This window comes from Canis lupus, chromosome 22 (genome assembly GCF_048164855.1).
Source record: "Canis lupus baileyi chromosome 22, mCanLup2.hap1, whole genome shotgun sequence".
Classification (NCBI taxonomy): domain Eukaryota; kingdom Metazoa; phylum Chordata; class Mammalia; order Carnivora; family Canidae; genus Canis; species Canis lupus.
In genome coordinates this window covers 22,265,962-22,279,100 of record NC_132859.1, presented here as the reverse complement: position 1 = coordinate 22,279,100, position 13,139 = coordinate 22,265,962, and the positions used below count along the sequence as shown (strand labels likewise).

General features: G+C 39.9%; 1 protein-coding gene across 35 annotated transcripts in view; it reads left to right on the top strand.

Annotated features, from left to right (window-relative positions):
* Positions 1-13,139, top strand: part of TMEM108 (transmembrane protein 108) — a 349,072-nt gene that overhangs the window by 313,277 nt on the left and 22,656 nt on the right. The window contains exon 1 of one of the 35 annotated variants that reach the window (XM_072792742.1): positions 7,773-7,909. The exons of the other annotated variants lie outside the window; for them this stretch is intronic. Within the exon in view, the coding sequence (XP_072648843.1) occupies positions 7,897-7,909 (13 nt within the window). The 5' untranslated portion in view covers positions 7,773-7,896. Of the gene's footprint in view, positions 1-7,772; positions 7,910-13,139 lie in introns of those variants that run through there. 35 annotated transcript variants of the gene reach the window in all.

Here is a 13,139-nt window from a genome sequence, read left to right as displayed (position 1 = left end):
ACCAAGGGCAGAATTTAGACTTCATCATTGAAAGGCATTCATTTGCTAAGAGCCCAAGAGAAAATAAAGACCATAAATCCAAAGTGCAGAATCATGGAGTTAGTATAGAACTGTTTCCTAATGGAAAAAGATCTCTATAACTACTCCTAATCCTCCCCTGGCTTATGATGTTCTCAAGAAGCAGTTCTATTTAGAAGCTGACCCACTTGCTATGGGCTGAACAGCTATTGCAACTGTTCTCTTGCACTCTGATTCTGAACTTAGGCTGCCGAGTAGGCTCCACATCCACCTGGTGTGAGCACAACACTAGGAATAACAAACATACTTTTGAGGTTGTGCTTTACAAATGCAAAATAATTTCACTGAGGGCAGAAATGTTAGATTCCCTTTGTTCTTGGCTTACTTTGGATTAAAAAGGTATAGAAGACAACAGACCCAGTCAAACCAGAGGGCACTGTTTCCAGAAAAAGCTGCAACTGTAGTTGCCAAGTAGAGTGGGAGCACTGCTGTAGGCTACCTATTTGTATTTGAAACTAAATGCCTGGACCGTTTCCTACATGGCCTCCCCTGTCCTACCACTTCTCTGTAACTCAAATAGATGGCATGGTCTTCTCTTCCAACAGAACCAGTTACCAATCCTTCTGCACTCCTATCAGAAGTACCTATCAAATTTTATAAGATTGGAATCACCTGGAAGTGATTGAAACACACACACACACACACCAAATATATAGTCTGTTCCCTGAGTTTCTGATTCAGTAGTCTAGAATACCTAACAGTCAATGTTTCTAACAGGTTTCTAGTTGATACTGATGCTGTTGATGGTCCACATTTAAGTAGCACTTCTAACAATACATTTACCTTTATTGCATTTGTTATATTTTGATTTTCATTATTATTTTCATAAAGACTTAGATTAGTACTGTCCAATTGAAATAAATGTAAGCCCTATATATCATTTTAAATTATAGACACATTAATGAAAAGGTAAAATTTATTTTAATGACCTTTATTTAATCAAATATATCCAAATATTATTTCAACATATCATCAATACAAAAAATTATTACTGAGATAGTCTACATTTTTTGTAGTAAACCTTCAAAACTAGATATGTATTTCACACTTCCAGAACATTTCAATTTGAATTAACCACATTTGGTATGCTCAGTAGCCACATGTAGCCAATAGCTACCATATTGAGGAGTGCAGACTTAGATCTAATACTTTGTGCTAGACAGTGTTATAAACCCTTTATATATTAACTCATTTAATCCTCACAATAATCTTATGAGATAGTGTTAGTAATCTCATTTTATGGGTGAGGAAATTAAGTCACAGAGAGCTTAAGTAATTTGCCCAAAGTCACTGGGCTAGAACACGGGGGTTGAGGGGTTTGAATATTAGCAGTCTGGCTTCAGTGTAGCCTCATTACCCAAGGCCCTTCTTTTCAACCACAACTCCCTGGAGAATAGGGTGGAAACATTATTTCTTTGTGTAGTCCCATAACATAAACAGTACTCAGATAAGACACCCGGTAAATATGTGCTGAATGAATTAAATGAGTGAGAGAGGAAGATGAGGTAGTGACAAGGGATTTGTCAAATGTTTAGCCAACAGGATTAGGTGTCTTCAGTATATATGATTGGTAAGAGGAATATTTTTATTTTGGTTTATTAACTTTTTTATTTTAATTCTAGTATAGTTAATGTACAATACTATGTTAGTTTCCGGTATACAATATAGTGATTCAACAATTCCATATATCATTACTCAGTGCTTATCATGCTAAGTATAATTTTAATCCCCTTCACCTGTTTCACCCATTTCTCCCCCCTGTACCTTCTTTCTGATATGCTTTATTTTAAATGAGTACTCTCAGTTAAGGTTTTGTTTTTCAACAAGAACATTTTTACTTGAAACATACTTCAGAAAACATGGTTCTAAAAGATATATAAAAACATTCCATCCAAGAAAAATAGAATACACATTTTCTTCATGTACACAGAGAAGAATCCCCTAGTTAAATCATATAAAAAGAGACATAACAATTATTACAAATTTAAGAAGACTAGAATCATACCAAGTATATTTTCCAGCCACAATGGTATAAAATTAAAGATCAACAATAAAACAAAGAAAATTTACAATGTAAATATTAAAAATTTAATATGTAAATCCTAACATAGTACTGCACAAGCCATGGGCCAAATAAGAAATCAAACGTCAAATCAAAGTGTATCTCAAAAAAAGAAAAAAGAAGGCACGATATTCCAAAACCTATGGGATATAAAAACAAGACTCATCTGTTTGCTGCCTCCAAGAGACTCGTTTTAGACCTAACAACATCTGAAGATTGAAACTGAGGAAATGGAAAAACATTTATCATGTATATTGATGTCAAAAGAAAGCTAGAGTAGCAATATTTATTTTTTTTAAGATTTTATTTATTTATTCATAGACACAGAGAGAGAGAGGCAGAGACACAGGCAGAGGGAGAAGCAGGCGCCACGCAGGGAGCCAGATGTGGGACTCGATCCCAGGTCCCCAGGATCACACCCCAGACTGCAGGCAGCGCCAAACCGATGCACCACTCGGGCTGCCCTGGAGTAGCAATATTTATGTTGGACAAACTAGACTTTTTTGTTCTTGTATTGTTTTTACCCTGTTTGGTATCAACTAATTCAACTTTCATTCTTGTTATTCTAAGATTTCCTATTTCTTGGATTCAAGATTCATGATTCAATCTTGGTAACTTGTGTGTTTTTTAGAACTGTTCTTTTCTAACTGTTCTTTTCTGATTTTTTTTATATTTATTACTATATAATTTTTATAGTAATCTGTTTTCACACTGTGTATTTCCATGGTTATCTATTGTTTTCTCTTCCATTTCTCATGTTGGCTTTTGGTCTTGTAGTTAAAGCATTGCCAATTTTAATTTTTGGGGGGAAAACCTGGTCATTATTTTCAGTGTTAATTTATGTTTCATTCTGGTCGCTATTTTTTATTTCTGATTTTTCTTTGTTATTTCCTTCCTCTACTAAATTTCAGCTAAGTTTCTCCTTTTTCTAGTTACTTGTGGTGTAATGTTGTTTATTTGAACCTTTTTTTCTTAATACAAACATTTATAGCATGAATTTCACTCCCTTCAAGTTTCTTTTTTTTTTTTTTCCTTCTAAGTTTCTGTTGAGAAATCTTCAGCTAGCCTTACAGGTTTTCCCTTGTAAGTTAAGGACTTCTTTTGTCTTTCTGCTTTTAAGATTTTTTCTTTATCATTATGTTTTGTAAATTTAATTACAACGTATCTTCATGTTGGCTTGCTTTTATTGATTTTGATGGGAGTTCTCTGTGCCTCTTGTATCTGGATGTTTGTTTCCTTCCCCAGATTAGGGAAATTTTCTGCTATTATTTCTTAAAATAAATTTTCTGCTCCCTTTTCTCTTTTCTTCTTCTTCTGAAACTCCTATAATACAAATGTTATTACAAAACTTGATGGAGTCACAGAGTCACTAATAGATTTAGTCCCTAAATATATTCTTATGTTGCATAATTCTTTCTCTCTTTTGTTTGGCTTCATTATTTTCCATTATTTTGTCTTCTAGGTCACTAGTTCATTCCTTTTCTTCTTCTAGCCTTCTGTTCATCGCCTCAGCCTCTTCCCAATCTCATTTATTGCATTCTTCATCTCTGATTAATTCTTTTTTACTCTTTTATCTCTGTGGTTAGGATTTCACTGATGTCTTCTATTCTTTCTCAAGCCCAGTGAGTATCTTTATGATTATTGCTTTAAATTCTCCATCAAACATGTTACTTATCTCTGTTCTGCTTAGACCTCTAACTATGGCTTTATGTTGTTCTTTCATTTAAGATAAATTCTTCTGTCTTGGCATTTCGTCTAAGTCTGCCTTCTTTTATGTGATGAAAGTTATGTCTCCTGCTCCTGAAAATAATGGCCTTATGAAGAAGAGGTCATGTAATACCCAGGGCCTGGTGCTTCAAGGATTGTCTCTGGTGTGTGCTATGTGTGCTCTGCTGTTGTTTTGGCTGCTCTTTCAGGCCAGTCATCTGCAAAGACTCTCCTTGCCTGCTGTGGGCAGTGTTTAGTCCCTGGCCTGAATATGGTGAGTTTACCTAGGTGTGCTATGGTCTGCTTGTGAAATAAAAACTGATACCAACTCTGCTAGAACTTAGGTTCTGTAGAACTAACGCTAGCTGGGAGATGCAGTGTGGAGAGGGGTTTGTGCTGGTCTTCTGGGAGAGGGGCCTGGCACACTAGGACCGAAGCAAGCTTGACTGAGAAGGGCAGTCCCGCCAGAGCACAGGGGAGTGGGGCTTGATGTAAACCAGTTAGGCAGCTAGTGTTGGCATTGTGCTGCCTCCTGCAGATAGCTCTGTGTTTATGCTGAGGGGCAGGGGACGACGGAAATGGTGCCGGCCAGCTCCCTTGTTCCTGGAGGGACATTTCTGTGAACACTGCCTCTCAGAGATACTCTCTGGGAAGAGCGAATGAATAATCTCCCAACTGTGTGCCTCAGGTGTTCTTCAGATCACTGCTTCCACACTATCTGCCCCTGGGTTGTTTGCCTGCCTTCTCTCTAGGAGCAGAACAATGCCCTCTGGGCTCTTTCCTAGTCAAGCCCACTGACCTTTCAAACTCTAGGCTTTAAGCTCTGCTGGTTGCAAAAACTCACAAAATTCAGCCCTTTTTGTTTTCTAAGCCAATAACTTTGGGGAAACATTCTCCTTGTGCATTCCCCTGTGCATACCTCTCTCTCTCTCTCTCCCTTCTGTCTCATGACCACAGTTCCCTCCCCTCTGCAGCACCTGCAATCCATTTCTCCCCTAAACAATACTTCCACACTTACTACCTTCTTCAGTGTGGCCTCTTCTCTCCCTTTAGTTGTGGAGTTTGTTGTTTCCATCTTTAGGCCGATTTCTGGAGTATTTAGGATGATTTGATACTTCTATAGTTGTGTTCTGGGATGAGAGGAACCTAAGGTCCTCCTATTCTGTCGCAATCTTCTCCTCAAACCTGAGTGAGAGGAATATTTTTTTATTAAATCTGAAAATGTCTCTTCTCAAGGAGGTTCCAAGCTGATGAAAAAATGTGAGAAATATACAATGACAAGAATATGTCTTACATATTATCATTTAGCATGGTATTCGTGGTTAAGATGACTAGAACCAGGAAAGGGGTACACTGAGAGAGGCTACGACTACCCCCAAAGTGGTGAACTTTAAGGGGATATTAAATGAGATGGAAGGACTATATAGGTAAGACACCAGAAATAATGGTTACTGTATGAGTAAGACATAGGAAAGGAATGACAAGAGGAGGAATCATCCTCTTCTTCCTCATCAGGAGTGATTGGATACTATATATTGCAGATATGGTTCCCAGAAAGCAGACTATGAGCTACAAATGTGCATACAGGATGTTTTTTGGTAGTGTTCCCAGAATCAACACTTTTAGTAAAGTAAAGGAAGCAGGACTGGGGCTGGGGGAGAAGTTGGGCTGTGATGCAGTCACACAGAAGGCCTCAGCCAACCTTATGGGAAATTCCAGAGCTGAAGTGGTCCTTTACATTCCTCCCAAATTAAGGTAAGGAGATCAGTCCCACAGAAACCAGTTCATTGGATCCAGGTTTTCTAGGAAGGGAGTGTAACCCTGAGCAAGGCAGTGATGCCTGAAGAAACTCAGCTGTGTGCCAGTACTCCTAGCATCTATAGAACAAGAGCCTCTTTGCTGGGGTAGAAGGAGGAACCTAGATAGCAGGCTTCACTGTCTGCTCAGTGCAAAATCTAAAGAACCAGTGAGAGAATATGATGGTGAATGGAAAGCACCAGACAGAACCCCAACATAGCCAGCTTACTTGGGAGATTAATACAATGTCATACAACTAGTGAGTGAATTTATACCTGGTTCCAGGATCTGTTTTCTCCCCATCTCTCCAGGAAAGACAAGAGACAGGTGAAGAAAAGAATTTAAAGAACTTAAGCACGCCTTATTATAAAGTATCCTATTCCTAGGTCTGTAGGATTTAAACTGTGTTCTAGGTTCTAAAAGAAATTTGGATCACATTTGAGTGGGGGGACACCACTTACCTATCCGCTTTAGTACCTGAGTTGTGGAAGCTGTGGGTAGAGTAAGGGGAAAACAGCTAACCAAAATTTGGGGTAAGGAACCACCTCCCCTCCAGCCCATGCCTAGAAAGTAGAGGCAGCTACCTTTTGCTACCGAGGAGAGTGTCTACAAAAGATAACATTCTGAAGTTGGGCTGTGGTGGTCCCCACACCACCCCAGACTTAGCCTGGGATTAGAGTCTTTCAGCAATGTACTTCAGTTTTGATCCTGATCTTATTTTCTTGGGTTCAAGTCAGAGGCAGGATTTGAATTGTGCTATGTGTTCATCTTCATTCCTCATCGAATCTGTGACTTTGAATAAATTTTTTAACCTCTCTGAACCTTGTTTTTAGGGAATAAGACGCGTCTTATATAAAATATGAGTATTAAATGGGTTTGTAGGAGTAAAAATACCTTTTGTTTGTATTTGTATAGGAGCAAACATAATTAAAAAGTGTGTTCTGATTCTGAATATTAGCACACTGTAAAATACAAAGTGCTAAAGTGTTTTCTACTCATGGATAAATTCTGAAAAAATCCTTTTCAGAATTTGCCAGAACTTTCTTTGCCAATATGCATTTTAGTACCCGTGATGGAGAATGAGGTAATAGCAGCCATCCCCATGGCTGGGATCAGGATGCCAGTTTATCTGGGAAACACAAAGCCATACTCAGCTTAGCCCTCAATACATGTTTGTTGAACATATGAAGAAATGAATGAATGGTGGAATGGTAGTAAGGGGCTCAAATTTCTCCTTTTCCAGGAAACCTTCCTGGGTTCCTCTGGTTTTCATGGGTTCCCTGCCAAGCTACTGCACATAAAATCTGTTACATCCCTCATAGTAATGAATTACAGACCATCTTCCATTGTTCTCTCCTTGTTCTGTGTGTGTTATTCTTGTCTCCTTGGTTTGTATGTACAGAAAATGATTTTATTAGTTTTTCCTCCAGAAATCTATCCTCAGGTCCACATTGAATTATTCAGGGACCTAAATCCATAGATTTATACTCAAAAGGAGAATAAGGAAGTGGAGGGTGTGTACCCTTGCAATCACATGGATTAAGATTGTTCTTTTCTCCTTCATAGGGTTTTATGATGACTGAATGAAATAATATATAAAAATCACCTAGTAGAATGCTTGCCACATAGTGGGTACTCAGTAAGTGGAAATCCAGAATTAGTGAATAGTTATCAGTATCAGTATTGGGGAGAAAGAGAGATTGAACCGGGAGGAAAGCTTTAATCCCCAAGCACTCACAGCTTGGAGGGCTGACTTTCAGAATTCAATTGTGAAATCTAGTTCATGCCCAAAACCTAAATTATACCTTGGAGTATGGGCATCCTGCCTTGAAATGGGAAATTAGGCAATTTCACAAGGATGCACAGCTGTGTTGCCTGAGTCGTTTTGTTCCAGGCAAACTGGAACAGGCAGTGAACCTTTGGCAACTGATGAGAGCAGTACCAGACAGTCTGTAGCCAGCCCCATCAGGGAACCAGGCAAGAATACCAAACAGCCTTGCACAATGCTCATGGAGAAGCTGTGGGGGCTCAGGATCAGGTGAGCCAGTGTGCCAGAGAGAGCAGACACCCTTCTTTGACGTCAGCCTCTCCACTCAGCCCTCCCCCTCCTCCTCCTAGACTCTCCACTGTCCCTGCTATCCTCCTATTCTGCTCTCAGTAAGCAGTAAGCTCTTCTGTGAGGAGGAATGGGTGCTGAGAGATAATGCTTCAGACGTCAGCAAGCACAAGAGGATATCAAGTCAAAAGCCCCAATGCTCTTTTTAAGTAAGTGATTCTCTGGCATGATTAGGTCAGAACTTTGTGCCTTTTCTTCTCCTTTTTGCTTTTGAGAATTCGAAGCGGAGTGTAAATAGATACTAGTGGGTTTATCCTCTTTGTGCGGGTCCCAGGATTATCCAAAGGGTTTTTTTTTTTGAGACCCTGAGAGGTCTCAAAGATCCTCTTATGCTCGCTGAGGAGCCCACTGAACCCAAGCTATAGGACTTCTGACCCTGTGGGGATCATTTTGGGGGGTTATAGGAACCAAGCATTTGGAGACTCCATGGGCTTTGCAGGGCTGCCCTATCAGCTGGCTCTCAACAGTAAGTCCTCCTATTTGTACTGCTTCCTTACTGCTCTCATCAAAACCTGCCCATAGAATACACCTTTAACCATGAAGCCAAATCTGAGACATGTCTCTGTAAAGCCCAAATCCTGGCACACACTCTCACACAACCTTTTAGAACTTTGGAAAGAAATGAAGGCTAATTTGCTTTTGTAATTATGAATGGAACATACAGTGATAGGCACAATTATGGAAGAGGATCTTAGGAGAATATGTAGGAGAATCTCAGCCTTCTCCTGCCTCACCCTGTCTTTGGGATGTTGTGTTCATTTGAACTAGTTGATGTTAATCACCAAAACAAGCAAAGTAAAAAACGGGATAAATCCACACATGCACACACTCACACATCTCATACTGCATCAACACAGGACTCACATTGTTTACTACTTTCTTTTGTTGACACTGTCTTTAAAGAAATAAATATCGGGATCCCTGGGTGGCTCAGGCTCCCTGCATGGAGGCTGCTTCTCCCTCTGCCTGTGTCTCTGCCTCTTTCTGTGTGTGTCAGAAAGAAAGAAAGAAAGAAAGAAAGAAAGAAAGAAAGAAAGAAAGAAAGAAAGAAAGAAAGAAAGAAAGAAAGAAAGGAAGGTAGGAAGGAAAGAAGAAAGAAAGAAAGAAAGAAAGAAAGAAAGAAAGAAAGAAAGAAAGAAGAAAGAAAAAAGAAAGAAAGAAAGAAAGAAAGAAGAAAGAAATCTTTTAAAGAAATATTTGTAATTTTGTTGTAAGCATTCAGCTGCAAATAACTTAAATATATGGAATTAAGTATTCTTTTATTCCCATATTGTTCAGAAAACATTATCTGTACTTTGTATGAGTCAGTGAACTAACTTCCTGAGCTCCAGATGCTCAAGAAGTTCACGGTCCCAGGGGAGTGACCTAAATGTAATAGAAACTAAAATAACAGTTGCCACCTGTTGAATGCCAGTACTTTTTGGGACCTCTCTATCTCTTAGTCTTCTATCCTACCTCTGAAAGCACCCTAAAGTTAGACATTATCATCTTTATTGTGTAGTTGCAGAAAACAAAGCTCAACTAATTTGCCTAAAGTCACAGAACTAGGAAGTTACAGAGCCAGAATTGTTCCTAAATACCACTGCCCACCCTCACCTCCGCCCCCAGACTCTTGCCTACTCCCTCACACTCACGCTCTGTGGGGAGAAGGGCCACAATATGAATGGGAACAGAGTGTCCTGGTAGTGGGCTGGGAGCCATCATTTCTGACCAGAAATATTTTTTTAAAGATTTTATTTGTTTATTCATGAGAGACAGTAGGAGAGGGAGAAAGAGAGGCAGAGACACAGGCAGAGGGAGAAGCAGGCTCCATGCAGGGAGCCTGATGTGGGACTGGATCCCGGGTTTCAGGATCACACCCTGGGCCGAAGGCGGCCCACCTGGGCTGCCCCTGACCAGAAATATTAAAGATGTCAAGATGTCTTGATCTTGTCAAAACAAAATGACAATAAAGTTGGGTTTTTAGACTGATACATTATCATCTAGCATGTGGGTTTTTTTGTTTGTTTGTTTGTTTTAGAAATTTTGAATGAGGATGGAGGTAGCCATATCTAATACCTTATATGGCTTCCATGGTTAAATGGCAGGGCAATCTAGCCCTGTAGCAATGATAAATAAGCTTGGATTTTCATGTATCCTGCTTCCTGGGTAAAGAAAGTTATAATCGTTTATATTACGTGAATGCCATTTACCCTGACCCCTCAGTTAGATTTTGCACTGGTTTAAAACTATGTGTTCAGGCTGTCAGTCTTTGACCATTTTACCTCCAAACTCTACACTTGGCTCTGAATGCAAATATTTAAAAAGCTGAGAATCAAAAGGAATATAGAAAGATGTGGCAATAATGGATTTTTTTCCCTTTTCTCTTTAAGTAGGCTCCACAACATATCAGTAGCTAGGTTAGATCAGAATCTATCCACTAAGTTAAGAAAAATCTGAAGAGCCAGAAGCCACCATTAGGGCAGGGTAGGACTCAGGCTTTCCCCTTACCCACTGTCCTATCTGCATGCCCCCATCTGTGGACACAAAATCTTATACCAAGTTGCTGGGAACACTGCCTGCAAACCTGCCTTCAGCTCTATCCCCCTCCAAAACCCATGTGGAGCTTTTTTTTTCAATATTTCTTTTTTTTTTTTTAATTTTAGAATAGTTTTAAACCTAGAGAAAAGTTCCAAGAGTAGAACAGAGAATTCTCTATATATACCCTACATTCAGTTTTCTGTTAGTAACATCTTGTATTACTATAGTACATTTGTCACAATTAATGATACATTATTATTAAGTGAAGTCCATACTCTATTCACATTTTCTTCTTTTTCTTTTAATGTCCTTTTTCTCTTTTCAGGATCCTGTCCAGGATACTACATCACATTTGTCTGTCATATCTCCGTAGGCACCTTTTGGCTGTGATAGTTTCTCAGACTTTCCTTGTTTTTGATGACCTTGACAGTTTTGAGGAGTATGATCAGATACTTTGTAGGATGTCCCTCAATTTGGATTTTTCATATGTTTTTCTTATCATTAGCCTGGGTTAATAGGGGAAGGAAAGCTACAGAAGCAAAGTACCATCAAGGGCACATACTGTGGCAAAGTACCATCAAAGATACATACTGTCACCATGACTTTATCACTGTTGATGTTGACCTTGATCACCTGGCTGAGGTAATGCTGTTCATCTTCTCTACTCTAAAGCAGAGAACATTTTTTATTAGCCTTTTCCTTTTAGTTTTGGGAGAGTACAAGCCAGTCAGGACTGTATTTATTAGCCTTTTCCTTTTAGTTTTGGGAGAGTACAAGCCAGTCAGGACTGTATTCTTTCCCATGATGTCAGAGAGATGTTCCCTGAATATTAATGATCTTGTTATTTTATTAGAAGCTGAGTTGACCTTTTCATTTTTGTTTAGAGAGCCTTTGAAAGAATGTCTTTGGTGTATGGGTTTGTGCCTCTGTCATAGCTGATTTTCTTCCCTTCTAGATTAGCAGCTCCTTGAAGAAATGGTCATATCCTCCAATATACTGTATCCACCATATACGGTCCTCCACCTGTATTCCATCTGTCCTCCAAACCACAAAGTACATGTGTGCCAGAGAGCTCCATGGCACTTCTAGGATAGCAACTTGGTGCTGGTTGTTATATAGAAGTTCAGCTGGGACTGAAGATCAGGGGCTTTAGGTCCTTTCCACATGGGCTCTGCAGTGGGCTACTCAGGCTACCTCATAGCATGGTGGCTGGCTTCAGAGAAGAAGCACTGACAAATAAGAACTAGGAAGTAGCTGTGCCCACCTTTTATGATCTGGCCTCAGAAGTCGTGTGGCTTCACTTCAGCCACAGTCACAGCCCCACCCAGATTCAAGGGAAGAGAACAGAGATCTCACCTCTCCAATAGGAGTGCCAAGCCACATTTAGGAAGAGTAAATGGTTTGGGATGTATTGTAGTGATTATTTTTGGAAAATATAAACTGCCACAGCTGCCTAATGAGTGATTTAGGTTTCTTAGCCTTCAGCAAATATTCATTATAGTCAGTAACTGCACTAGATATGGAGTTACAACATTGAACCAGATAATCTCTACCCTCTGGCAGTTTAGAGTTCAGACAGGCAAACGAGACACTCACCATTTCCATTCATCGAGATGAGGGCTGGAATAGGTTAGGCATAAAGGTTACAGGCACAAGGAAGGACGTCTAACAAGGCCTTCAAGACCAAGGAGGAGTTCTAGGTAGAAAATGTTTGTCCTAAGAGGAGCTAAATGTGCAAGGCAAAAAGCTAAAGCTGAAGATAAAAGGTAGCATAGTTCCCCTAAGTGTTGCTATCTTTGGGGAAAGCTTTATTTTTTAATTGTGGTCATCACAGTTGTTTCTATTGGTATGTCATTGCCTATCCTCATATGTTCTTGTGCTCCTGTAGGATATTTTCCTGGATCAAAAATCTCTTAGTCCCTAAGATCTCAAGCATCCAGGATCAGAGAACCTGAATTTAAATCCTGGTACTTCCACATAGCAGCTGTTTTGAACTGAGAAAGACTTGACCATATGTTAGCATGAGGATGATAGAAGGGCCTGGGCTGCAAATGGATGTTCTTGCCTGTTTCCTATTCCTAAGAGAGAATCTGTGCTGTGTATGCATGCATGTGTGTGTGTTCACATGTGTTTCTTTGTAGTGTTTTTCTTAGGAAGCTGTGCTCTGTCAGCCTCCCAGAGCAACACAAGGAAATTCATGCTGGCTGGAGGCCACAGGCCTGGCTGCCAGGAAGGAGGGCAAAAGCAGAGATTTACATCCTAAACTCACTGGTTTCATAAAGAAGCCAAGGTCACAAGCATAAGTTACCTCTTAAAAGCATTTGTCCAGCACATTCTGAAGGCAGTGGTGCATATTTATTTCTCAGGGAAACCATGCTATGAGAAATGAGGAGTTCATGTTTGATCTTTAAAATAAAAGAGCACGGGGATCCCTGGGTGGCGCAGCGGTTTGGCGCCTGCCTTTGGCCCAGGGCACAATCCTGGAGACCCGGGATCGAATCCCACGTCAGGCTCCCGATGCATGGAGCCTGTTTCTCCCTCTGCCTGTGTCTCTGCCTCTCTCTCTGTGTGTGACTATCATAAAATAAATAGAAAAATAAAAAAAAAAACATGTTTTAAAATAAAATAATAAATAAAATAAAATAAAATAAAATAAAAAGAGAACGTTGACGTTCAGAGGATGGAACACAGTAGAATACAGGGGCCGGTGATATAAAGAGAACACTTTGGGTTTGGAGCATTAGCAGGATTGGAGGGGCAGTGAGTTGGCCTGGATCTCTCCCAGTCCTAACCCAGTGTAGCTGTGTGACCCATGGTAAGTATTTCACTATGTTGGGCCTCAACCTTCTCATCGGTAAA